General features: G+C 37.3%; 1 protein-coding gene across 1 annotated transcript in view; it reads left to right on the forward strand.

Moving 5' to 3' along the window:
• The window catches only part of DIPK1A (divergent protein kinase domain 1A), a 112,607-nt gene extending 100,786 nt beyond the window's left edge, over nt 1–11,821 (forward strand). Inside the window, exons 3-5 of the mRNA XM_051999988.1 lie at nt 2,253–2,360; nt 6,875–7,051; nt 9,325–11,821. Coding sequence (XP_051855948.1) covers nt 2,253–2,360; nt 6,875–7,051; nt 9,325–10,137 — 1,098 coding nt within the window. The 3' untranslated portion in view covers nt 10,138–11,821. The remainder of the gene's footprint in view (nt 1–2,252; nt 2,361–6,874; nt 7,052–9,324) is intronic.
• Nucleotides 11,822–12,036: the final 215 nt, after the last annotated feature.

Raw genomic sequence — 12,036 nt, forward strand, 5'->3', positions numbered from 1 at the left:
AAACCATAATAATTAGAAAAACAATTGAAGTTCTCCATTACATGTAAATTATCCCCCAAAATTGAAATGTACAAAATTCAGCAATGATGAACCTAAGAAAGCATTCTGCCACTTTTAATAGAATTGTAAATTACTGCAATATATTTGAAAAACAAGCTGAGAATGTGCAAGAAGAGACACAAAACTGATCATCATTCTTACCAGGAATAACTCTGCTAAAGAACTTTACCCTAAGGTGGTAATAAAAAGGTATGGATGCCAAATATATGTATAGCTGCTTTATTTGTAAAGCTGAGGCAATAACAACAAAAACCTCATCTCTAGAGAGTGAATGTTTTGCAGAAAAATTTGGAACAGACCAACACAATGCTATACTGTTCTACCATTAAAGTGACAAATGAGGAATACAAAGAAGGAAAGATGAAAAGTAATTCAATAAAAACAGAATTAGAAACAGTATATCTATTTACCATATAACATTACTTCTTCCTGGTTATTATAATTTATATGCGCAAGATGTTCTGAAAAGACCAGTATGTTAAGCAGCCTGCTTGAATAGGGTAAACCTCTCATTTCTGGCTAGTTAGTCCACTATCTCTCCCCCTCTTCTTGCCCCACTAGTTTGTTGATGAATCATCTCAGTATTTTTGTCATCTAACTCCCAAGTCTTCAACTTTCTTTCACTTCTTTTTCTAGATGTTCAGTTTCATTAGTTATAAATTTGAGTTGGGAATTTTGCAGGTATCCACATCAAAGTCAGAAGCCTACACCAATGCATTCAAAATTCAAATAGGAACTGAGCCACTGTTCCATATAAAAAGGATCTCTGTAACTGCATTTTAACTTGCAATGTAAATTGTCTTACTATATTTTTCACTTATTTTGTTAAATATTTCCCTATTACATTTTCATCTGGCTGGCGCTGCAATCAAGAATGTAGGAGCAACATGGGGCCTGGGGCTGGGCAACACTTCTGATCTGAAACAAGGGTCAGCCAACTTCAGCCTCTCCTTTTTACTACTGCTCACAGAGAAAAGTTTTTGCATTTTTTAATATAAAACTTTATTTCAAAATGTAAAAATCATTTTTAGCTCACAGGCCCTACAAAAGCATGTGGTGGGATGGATTTGGCCCTCAGCAGTAATTTTCCAACTCCCGGCCTACATTTTTCATACTCTATTTTCTTCACTTTTAAAAAATTGGGACACACTAATACACCATTGGCGGAACTGGGAATTGGTCCAACAACTCTAAAAAGCAATTTGGAATTAGGCTAGAACAAAAATACTCATATCCTCGGACCAAAAGAACAAGACATATAGAAAAGGTCAAAGAAAGATCCAGGATAAGCCAAAATATTTATAGCAATATTCTTTATAATAACAAAGGCTGAAAACAAATGGATGCCCACTGATTGATACATTATAAGTCTTATATAAACTATTTCAAAATGAGGTAAGTAAAACCAGGAAAACTATAGCGCATGACTGCCATCTTGTACATGGAAAGAAGAGAAAAGGAAAGAATACTGTGTATTTTTAACAACAAAGCTTGGCCCATCAGGCCAGTTATAGGACAGTCAAATTAGGCAATGCTGGGCAATGAGGAAGGTGCCATGATTAGGTGGGAACCCAAGGAAGAAAAGAGGATGGCTTTGAGAAATGAAGGGAATGCTTGCCATCTGGGGGAGGAGGTGGAGAGAGGGAGGGGAAAAGTCAGAACAGAAGTGAGTGCAAGGGATAATGTTGTAAAAAATTACCCAGGCATGGGCTCTGTCAATAAAAAGTTATAATTATGAAAAAAAAAAAAAAAGATAGAGAGAGAGAAGTGAAGGGAAGGCGGTACTTGCCCACTGGCAATATTACACGATTCAAAGTTTTCTTTAGAGCTATTTGGGAAGAAAATTCTTATGGACAATTGAAGCCTTGCTTAGGATTTAGCAGAGATCACAGATAATACATGGGTCTCTTATGTTCTCCATCACCCATGATCATAGCTGGAGGAAACTCCGAGGGTATCTACGCCAATGGTGCCAAACTGAAAAGGAAAACCATACATGAGAATCAAGTGCTTGGCCTGTAGCAGCTATGCAACTTCCACACTCTTCTGTCTCCTCACGTGACTGTTCATAGACAAAGCCCAAGTCTTCAGACTCACAATTGTGTTTATGTTTATATTGCTCATCTCAAAAAACCTCTCCAAATATAAGCTTCCTATCCAGAACTTCCTATTCTTTCTTCTTTGTTTTCCAGTGTGATAAATATAAGACCGGAGTCATCGATGGACCTGCATGTAGTAGCCTTTGTGCTAAAGAAACTCTCTATTTTGGAAAATGCTTATCGACTAAACCCAACAACCAGGTATGGACTTTTTGAATAAAAATTCCATTTGCTAAGTGAGTTGTTTTTGTTTTCGTGCTGGAACTGAAGTCAGAGAGAGCCAACTTCAAATTCTGCCTCATACTTACTAGCTGTGTGACCCTAGGCAAATTGCTTAGCCCATCTCAACCTTGGTTTCCTCATTTGTAAAATGAAAAGAAAAATAATATCACCTACTTCCCACAGTTACTGTAGTCAAGATCAAATGCACATGACTTTTATGGAAAAGTTTTGCATAACTTTACATGTATCTTCTCAATGGGAAGGGGCAGGAAAAGGGAGAGAGGAAGAGAATCTAGAACTCAAAGTTTTAAAAACAAATGTTAAAAATTGTTTTATATTAAACTGAGGGGAAATAAAATAGTAAATAATTTTTTTAAATTAATTGTAATAAGATTTATAAGGTACTTAATACCCTTAAAGCACTACATAAATTCTCTTATTATTATACCAAATTGTAGCTATTGTTACTGTTGTGCCAATATTATATATTATTTTACAAGAAAATGCAAATCAGTTTTAAAACAGCAGTAACATTTCTGTCATTGCCCAAGCTACATTATAGCTTGGACAATAATTATTTTTTTTTAATTAAAGCTTTTTATTTTCAAAACATATTCATGATAATTTTTCAACATTAACCCTTGCAAAATCTTGTATTCCAATTCTCCCCCTTTTTCCCCCCTCCCCTGGATGGCAAATAATCCAATATATGTTAAACATAGTAGAAACATATATTAAATCCAATATATGAATACAAATTTATACAATTATCTTGCTGCATAAGAAAATTCAAATCAAACAGGAAAAAATGAGAAAGAAAATAAAATGCAAGGAAACAACAACAAGAGTGAAAATGCTATATTGGGATCCACACCCAGTTCCCACAGTCTTCTCTGAGTGTAGATGGCAAACTACATTATAGTAACACTGACAAGATGAAACTAAGACTAGAGCTAGTCATTGAAATAAAATTAAAACTTTAAACTGCATACGAATTATTTAGGATGATCGGTCTTAAACATACAGAATAACCTAAGGGCCCCTAGGCAGAGTAGAGAGGAAGGCTCCTTATAGACCCTATTTTTCCAATGGTAGAGAAGTTCAAATCAATAAAGGATTTCTAAAATATTACATTAAATAAAGTATCATTTAAATATTGCAAATTTTCTTGTGTATCCCAGGCACTGTGGAAAGAAAAATAACTGTGGCTGCCAGAAAGGATTTTATATCACCTTGGGTGAAGAAGTGAAGGGAAAGAAGACACAAATATACAAATTGCTCCATAGTGTAAGACAGGAGCTGATTAATGCAATTAGAGAGAGAGGTATCAGTGCTATGGGGATCCCAGAGGAGAAAGTGCATCTATTCAGGGAAGGATTCATAAAAAAGGTGGCATTTAACTGGGGCCTTGAAAGCTGCAAGACATTTTGAAAGATAATTTTTTGACTTCTCTAAACCCTGAGAACAGTACGGGGCCAGGACAGAATTGGGCATATCTGGCTGGAATGGAATGTGTAAAGTCATGGTAGAGAAGCTGGAATGTCTTGTTTGGGCCGCAACGGGGAGAGGCCTGAAATGTCAAGTTGGCAAATTTGGACATTATTCCTCTAAATGACATTTTCAGCTTGTGGCTGCTTCCTTCTTTCTTGTCTGGCCTCCTTGTGTATTTGACACAACAATGCCCTCTTCTGGCTCAATCTAAAATGACATGTTTCTCGTGCAATTACTTGATCAAGATTTGTTCTGGGAATGAGCCTTTTTGGTTAGATTTTGGAACCCTATGAGGTTCTTCAAAGATATTTTTTCAAAGCCTTTTCTTTGGAAAATAATGTTTATGAACGAGACTTGAGATGTCATTGGTTTAGGAACTCCTGGCTGGGAAGTCTAATACCCTTGACAGAGAAATGAAAAAAGAATGTATAGTAGTTACCACTGTAATGAGGATAAGTAGGTGCCCGGTGGATAAAGCTCTGGGCCATAAGTCATGAAGACCTGAACTCAAATCCAGACTCAAATACTTACTAGCTGTGTGTTCCTGGGCAAGTCAACTTTTCTCTGTCTGCCTGTTTCCTCCTCTATAAAATGAGCTGGGAAAGGAAAGGGCAAACCCCTCCAAGATTTTTAACAAGAAAATCCCAAATGGATTCACAAAGAGCAACAAAACATATTCGAAAATGAGTTACTTTAAAAAACATTTTTCAGAGCACCCTATTCTAGTGGTCTGTCTCTCCCCTATGTTTAAAGTAACCGACTACATTTTCATTTTTTATCTTGATTTAAGAGAATGAAAAAGAAACAAAAGCAAATCTTTTTAACAGACAAAATGTGTCAGATATAAACCCTTGAATTTGCATCTGTAAAAAGGAATAGCTTCTCTTGCTGACAGTATTAAATAATGAAAATGATCCATATCCCAATACGTCCTTCCCAGCAGCTCAAAATGATATAAATAGCCTATATAAAAAACTTTAAATTACTTCTGAAATTCATGTTTACTTCCTTTTCATTAATAGCATCCATCAGATTGACTCATTTGTTTGATTGTTCCCTTGCCCACAAAGCAATACTGTTATCTTGTCCTTTTTTTAAAAATAGTAATGGATTGAGAAATTTAGTAATGGCCCCTTAACCAAATTATTCATTTGTATGAATACAGATGCATGGTGGATCTCTTAGACTATACTTGAAGACGTAATAATAATAAATAAGTACTACTTTTACTTGGTAACTCATTATGGGTTACACTAAATGATCTCAGAGATAACTGAGGTTTCATATTCAGTGACAGACACCAAGTTGCATTGCCTACACATGCATGGTGGGGCCAAGAACTAAGCTTCTCTCTTTTTTTTTTGGTTATAATATTGTTTTATTGTGAATTCAGTATTCATTAAATTAATATATTGGACATTTTAGTTGTGGTGAACAAGACTTTTGGCATTAATAACCATAATTCTATAAGACTAACACATACTAAGTTAAAAAGAATTCCCTAAATTTATAGCCTTATACATTTTTTTCCTAGATTACATTATTTTAATGGTTTTTTAAAATTCATTTATTTATTTATTTTCACTTATTTCATTTATTTACTTATTTATTTTTCATGATAACTTTTTATTGATAGAACCCATGCCAGGGTAATTTTTTTTTACAACATTATCCCTTGCACTCACTTCTGTTCCGATTTTTCCCCTCCCTCCCTCCATCCCCTCCCCTAGATGGCAAGCAGTCCTATATATGTTAAATATGAGGAACTAAACTTCTCAATATTAGATAAGCAATTCCCTTGTTAACAGTCTTTCCTGTAAAGTGAAGGACTGAAAAGCACTCGTAGGTGAGAAGTAAGTACCTTCCTTCCAGGAGGCTTCTCATGGTCACAGGTAATACTGTCTAGTACAGGCATTTTAGGTATTCATCACTATGGGAAAAAAAATGATTCAGCAAGCTTCCATCAAGCACTACAAAATGGGAGATTAATAAAAGGTTATGGTATCAGCCAGACTTCCAGAGCTTGCTCTGCTGGCAACATGAGTCATCCATCTTTTTCCTAATCCTCATGTTTATACCTGTAATAGCAGCCATATGGGTAAGATGTTCTGAATATCCAGATTAATCATTTTCAATATTCACATTAGGAAAGGAGCTGTAGAATTCCTAAATATTACACAGAGGACCATGACTGATAGACCTTTGTTTCAAATGAGATGTATTGCAAATATAGGGACTTGACACCAATTGCCAAGTAGTCAATGCTGCTCAAGTGCACAGAGCAATCTCTCCTAAAGCAAGTGCTGTGTGGCCAGGAGGAATAAACATGGGATGCATGAAACTCTCAATCCGTCATTTTCCCTGTAACCAGAATAGGATTCAAATCCACACTGAAAATTCACACTAGCATGACAGAGCAGGTCAACAAGCATTTATTAAGCATTGCCTATGTGCCAAGCACTGTGCTAAACACTGGGAATACAAAGAAACTCAAAAATCAGTCCCTGATCCCAAGGAACTCACAGTCTGCTGGGCAGAGCAGAACTGTTTATGACTACAAATTCTTTTAGCTTCCCTAATTTTTCGCAAGATTGCTAAAGCACTGCAAATATTTCAACAATCTGTAATTTCATTTTTGTGATTTTGTGAAGGACAGATCACAGCCCTTCAAAAACTCAAGAAAGAGTCTTCAGGTTTAAGATTCTGCTGCCAAGAGGGGATGAGAGATTCTGGGCAAAGAGGTTGACACAGGCATATAACTTCACTCCAGAAACCAATCACAGACTCTAGAAAGACTTCTTATTCACTGAGCCCAAAATATCATCTCATATGTGTTTTGAGGAAATATTTCATACCTACAACCCAAAAAGAAAAATCTGTGGCTCAGATCCAAACAATTCTTTATAGGTAAAGAAAGGACAAAGAAAAAATCGTATTTTCAGAGTAATGTGTTCATGTGTGAGCCCCAAAAGATCATTGAGCTTTTCATGTTTTTCACATAGATGTATTTAGGTGTTTGGGGAAATCTGCAGGGCGTTGTCAAGTGTCAGATGGAACAAGCCCCTCACCTTGATTTCGGGACTGAGTTGGAACCAAGAAAAGAAGTTGTTTTATTTGAGAAGCCGACTCGGGGAACAACAGTCCAGAAATTCAAAGAAATGGTGTATAGTCTCTTTAAAGTAAGCATGACATTCATAAAACCTTTTTCCTTTCGCTCTATATAAATTTCTAGCTAAATTTCCTAAATTTCTAGGATACATTTTCTGACTCCCGTGTGCTAAACTGATCAGACATCTTGTACAAGTACTACTGGAAGGGCCCTCACCCATTATAATCAGAGTAAGAATCTCAAAGAATGTAGCTGAAATCATCCGAGGACATACTGTTTCTGGCCTATATGGCTGAGTCTAACCTTCCATTTTGGGAGGAGCTTTTTTGAGTTTCTTTAAGCTGAACTCATCCAGCCAATATTCAAGCAAAATGTTGACAGCAGGTGTTTCATGGTTAAAGTAAAAGATATGGAACTGATTTGTGGCAAACAAGTGAAAGCCATCTCTGACTATACAATGTACACAATGTAACACAAGTTTGCTGAGAAGATATTTTCCTAGACCAAGTCACAGAGTTGTTTTGGGTTTTTGGGGGTTTTTTTGCTTTTAGTAATTTTATTACTGAAGATAATAAAGGTGGGAGAACATAAGAGAAATCAAGATTTGAGTCAGTTTTAGTATGTTTTGTTCTTATTTAGAAGACTTTGCTAATTAGCTGGATGAAACTACATATAATACATGCTAATAAAATATCATAAATACCAAAGATTTAGCATTTAAAACTCTTGCACTTTAAGGATCTATAATGTTCTCAAGCTGAGTAATTATTGAGGAGCAGAGGCAGTATGATATTGGGCCTGTAATCAGGAGTCCTGGGTCCAAAATCCTACTTACCTCACTGACTAGCTGTGTGAGCTCCTTTAAATCATTTAACCTGGGTCACCCTCCATATGCTAATGTCTAAATGAGAGTTAAACTCAAAGGCCTCCCAGGGGCCTTTTCTGCTCTTAATCTGGGATCTTATGCATTAGAATATGGTATTTAAGATTTGCTGTGGCCAAAATGAGTCTCCTCATGGGTGGCCAACTTCCTGGTGACCAGTGGAAGTTCCTTTATTGAAACAAACTTTTAGCCCAGGATTGAAATATTAGTATGGCTCTAAGACCAAAATTTAATACTTTCCAACAACTATGATTGATTAAACATCATTTTATTTATTAAGAAATTAGTCTTTTAAATACTGAAGTAAGATAAGCTAGCACTATGGAAAGTTGACAAAACAGTGAATTTTTGTAGTAAAAACAGCATGAAAATATGTAGAAGACAAAGTACAAGTGTAGTTTTTAATATCTACCTCTCTGGATGGGGCAGCTAGATAGTGCAGTGGATAGAGCACCAGCCCTGGAATCAGGAGAGCTTGAGTTCAAATGTGATTTCAGATACTTAGCACTTACTAGCTGTGTGACCGGATAAGTCACTTAACCCCAATTGCCTAGGCCAGTGGTTCTCAAACCTTTGTTCTCAGTATCTTCATGTTGTTAAAAAACTATCGAGGATCTGTTCAAAGAGTTTTTGTTCACATGGGTTATATTTATAGCTATTTACTATATTAGAAATAAAAAATAATTTTGAATTTGTAGACCCTCTGAAAGGGTTTCAAAGACCCCAACAATTCTTTGGACTACACTTTGAGGACCACTGGCCTAGGTAAACATCCTTCTTCCCCTTCTCTCCCCCTCCCAAAAAAAAAAAAAAAAATCTATCTTGAGATATGCCTTGAGTTTAAATGCTGTCCTTATGGTCTCTCTCAGTGAATGCCTTAAATTCCTATAAAAACAAAGTGGGAGGCAGAATTCTATTGCTCCAATAGTGGGAGATGAGCAGAGTACTCAATTCAGTGGAAATGACCTCTCAGTAGAGAAAGGAAGCATTTATTAAGCTTCTGTTGTATGGCAGATTACCATGCTTAGCTTTTTGCAAATATGCTTAATAAATATGAAAAGCTAAAGAGCTAAAAAAAAAAAGAGAATAATCAAAAAAACAACCATGGAGTGACCTCTTTTTTATAAAGAAGATAATCAAGTTCTTCCGGCCCATCTCTCACCTTCCTTCCACATCTACCCATCCAAGCAAAAAATGTCCTAAAACACACATAGCAACATTTGGGAGACGTCCAAAAGAGGGTTAGAACAGTGATGAATACTAGGTAGCTCACTTGTGTAGAAATTTAGGTAAGGACATTACAGAGTGAGGAACAAATGCTTCCCTTATCTCAAGAATAGATGTTTCAGAACTCAGGTGTGTGTGTGTGCGTGTGTGCGTGTTTGTGTGTGTGCGTGCGTGCACCTTAGCAATTTTGATGATTTTCTTTAAATATGGCTAAGAATTCTTGTCACCACCAGGCCAAGTTGGGTGACCAAGGAAATCTTTCGGAGCTGGTCAATCTCATCCTCTCAGTGGCCGACGGAAACAAAGATGGCCGAGTTTCCCTGCCCGAAGCCAAGTCTGCCTGGGCCCTTCTTCAGCTCAACGAGTTCCTGCTCATGGTCATCCTTCAGGACAAAGAGCACACACCAAAGCTAATGGGCTTCTGTGGAGATCTCTACATGATGGAAAGAGTGGACTACACCTCTCTTTATGGAATAAGCCTTCCTTGGGTAATTGAACTTTTCATTCCCTCTGGTTTCAGGAGAACCCTGGATCAGTTGTTCACACCCTCATGGCCTAGGAAGGCTAAAATAGCCATAGGACTTCTAGAATTTGTAGAAGATGTTTTTCATGGTCCCTACGGAAACTTCCTTATGTGTGACACGAGTGCCAAAAACTTGGGATATAATGATAAGTATGATTTGAAAATGGTGGACATGAGAAAAATTGTGCCAGAAATGAATCTCAAAGAGTTAATTAAAGATCGTCACTGTGAATCTGACCTGGACTGTGTTTACGGTGCAGATTGTAGAACTAGCTGTGACCGGAGCAGGATGAAGTGCACTTCAGAAGTGATCCAGCCCAACCTGGCCAAGGCTTGCACCTTGCTCAAAGACTACCTGCTGCGTGGGGCACCCACAGAGATCCGGGAAGAGTTGGAGAAGCAACTCCAATCCTGTGTTGCCCTCACGGTCACGGCAAACCAGATGGAAATGGAGCATTCTTTGATATTAAATAACCTAAAGACATTACTGTGGAAGAAAATTTCTCATACAAATGATTCCTAGTTGATATCAGACATGGGAAACTTGCCCCTGACCATTAAAAAAGAGCCCCTTCTCCATCAATGTCCCTTCCAACCCCTTCCCAGAAATTCAACATTCTGTGCCCAATCCCCTCGCAACTTTTCCGAAGGCTTAGCGGAGGTCAGAGCCCATCCTCTCTAAGCCACTGTCAGCAGATGAGGGTCTTCTACTTGTATAGTTTACAAAATTTTACATAAGTCGCCACTTTTTCTAACAGTCCTGCAAGGGATGTGGGGCAGAATAATTCCCATTGTATGCTCAGGAAACTGAGGCTGAATGCTGCTAGTGAGTGGCAGCCAGGATTCTGGGTCCCAGCTTCAGCTTCTAAGTCCCTGGCCCCTTCATGGTACCAGAAAAGTTAGGAGATGTGAATACAAGAACCTCTAGTCTGTTTCTCAGACGCCTACTTGTTCTTCACTCCTAATGCTGTGAAAATCCTCATTACATGTGAATACCCATGTTAATGACAATGGTTTTTGCAAGAAATTCTTTGTTAGCCAAGAGGCCACTGCTGGAAATGTGGTCAAATCCAAGCTGCTGTTTTAAAAATTAATTTAACTTTCACATAGTTTACTAATGTTTCAGCATGGCAGAATTTGCACATTAATGGGAAATTTAAATTGCTAAGCAGATAAATTAAATTCTTTGGTATAAACAGGTAATGGGACTTACCTTCAGTTTCTTTACATTCTTACCTCATTCAGATCTTGAACGCTACGCTCTTGAGTAAATTATGGATATTTCCTCTAGCTCTATATCAGAACTTTGGGGAAACTGGAAATTTCTTTAAAACTACCAATACACAAGTTATTAGTCTATTTTTTACATCAGTAAATTACAAAGTATTAGAAATGGAATGGTTATGTAAAAGGGCACAAATTAAAACTGTCTTAAAATCCTGCTCTCCCACAATTCTGAAAGGTCTCTTCCTCACAAGCTCTGGCCATTTAGTATTTGCAGTCCAAGATGCCTCCAAAACCAGGTATTAGATACAGAATATGCATAGGAAAGTTGTCATATTTGACCTCCAGTAGAAGTAAAATGGCCAGCTGACCTGATCAAAACACTTTTAAAAGGTAACGAACCAGTTGAGGTACAAAGTCTCAATTCTATCCATTTTGTTTAAGATGTGGCAGACGTGGAATTAATCACGAAATCTTAATAAGGCCTTTAAGTTATCAACTGAAAAGTATTAAGCTATCTTGTGTCCCCCAAATGGCATCCCACATCAAGTCTATGAGTATGCACACTGAGAAAGCCTTCCTTCACCCGTCTTTCTATGTACTCAGGACAAAAAGATTAGCAGCAAAGTAGATCCCGAGTGCATCTGACCTGTACATACTTTGTTCTGGCATGTATTTTCAAACCTTGCGCACAATGACAATCTTTTTTTGATCTCTCCATAAAGTAGAATGTTCTACTTTTAGAGAAAGAGCCAATGTTTGTTGCTGGAAAAGATTCCAACTGCAATTGCTTGTGTCCTCCAGCTGTGTCTAAATTGTACATGGTCTGATCAGGCAGTGGACTTTATTGATCATGGCGTTTTCACGGTTTTGGTTTTTTTTTTTCCTTTCTTTTTTCAGTTTTCTTTACAGTTGTACCATTTAAGGTGCTTTTCCTTTCCATTCCACTAAGCATCTGGTTTCAATAAATGGCTGGAAGTGTATTTCCTATTTGTAGCATTTCCTCATCTGTCACAGCCAAAAGGGAACCTTAACTTATTTTATGGATGGCCATCCAGCTCATTCATTCCTTAGTAGGCAAACTAGCTGCCATTATCTATGTTGCTTATTGTATCCAATAGGCTATCATGGTCACTTTAGCAGCATTAGGGACAGGCTGTAACCATCATGGAGATGCAGCTGCCAGTCCCATTTTGCT

Source organism: Antechinus flavipes, chromosome 4 (assembly GCF_016432865.1).
Source record: "Antechinus flavipes isolate AdamAnt ecotype Samford, QLD, Australia chromosome 4, AdamAnt_v2, whole genome shotgun sequence".
Classification (NCBI taxonomy): Eukaryota; Metazoa; Chordata; class Mammalia; order Dasyuromorphia; family Dasyuridae; genus Antechinus; species Antechinus flavipes.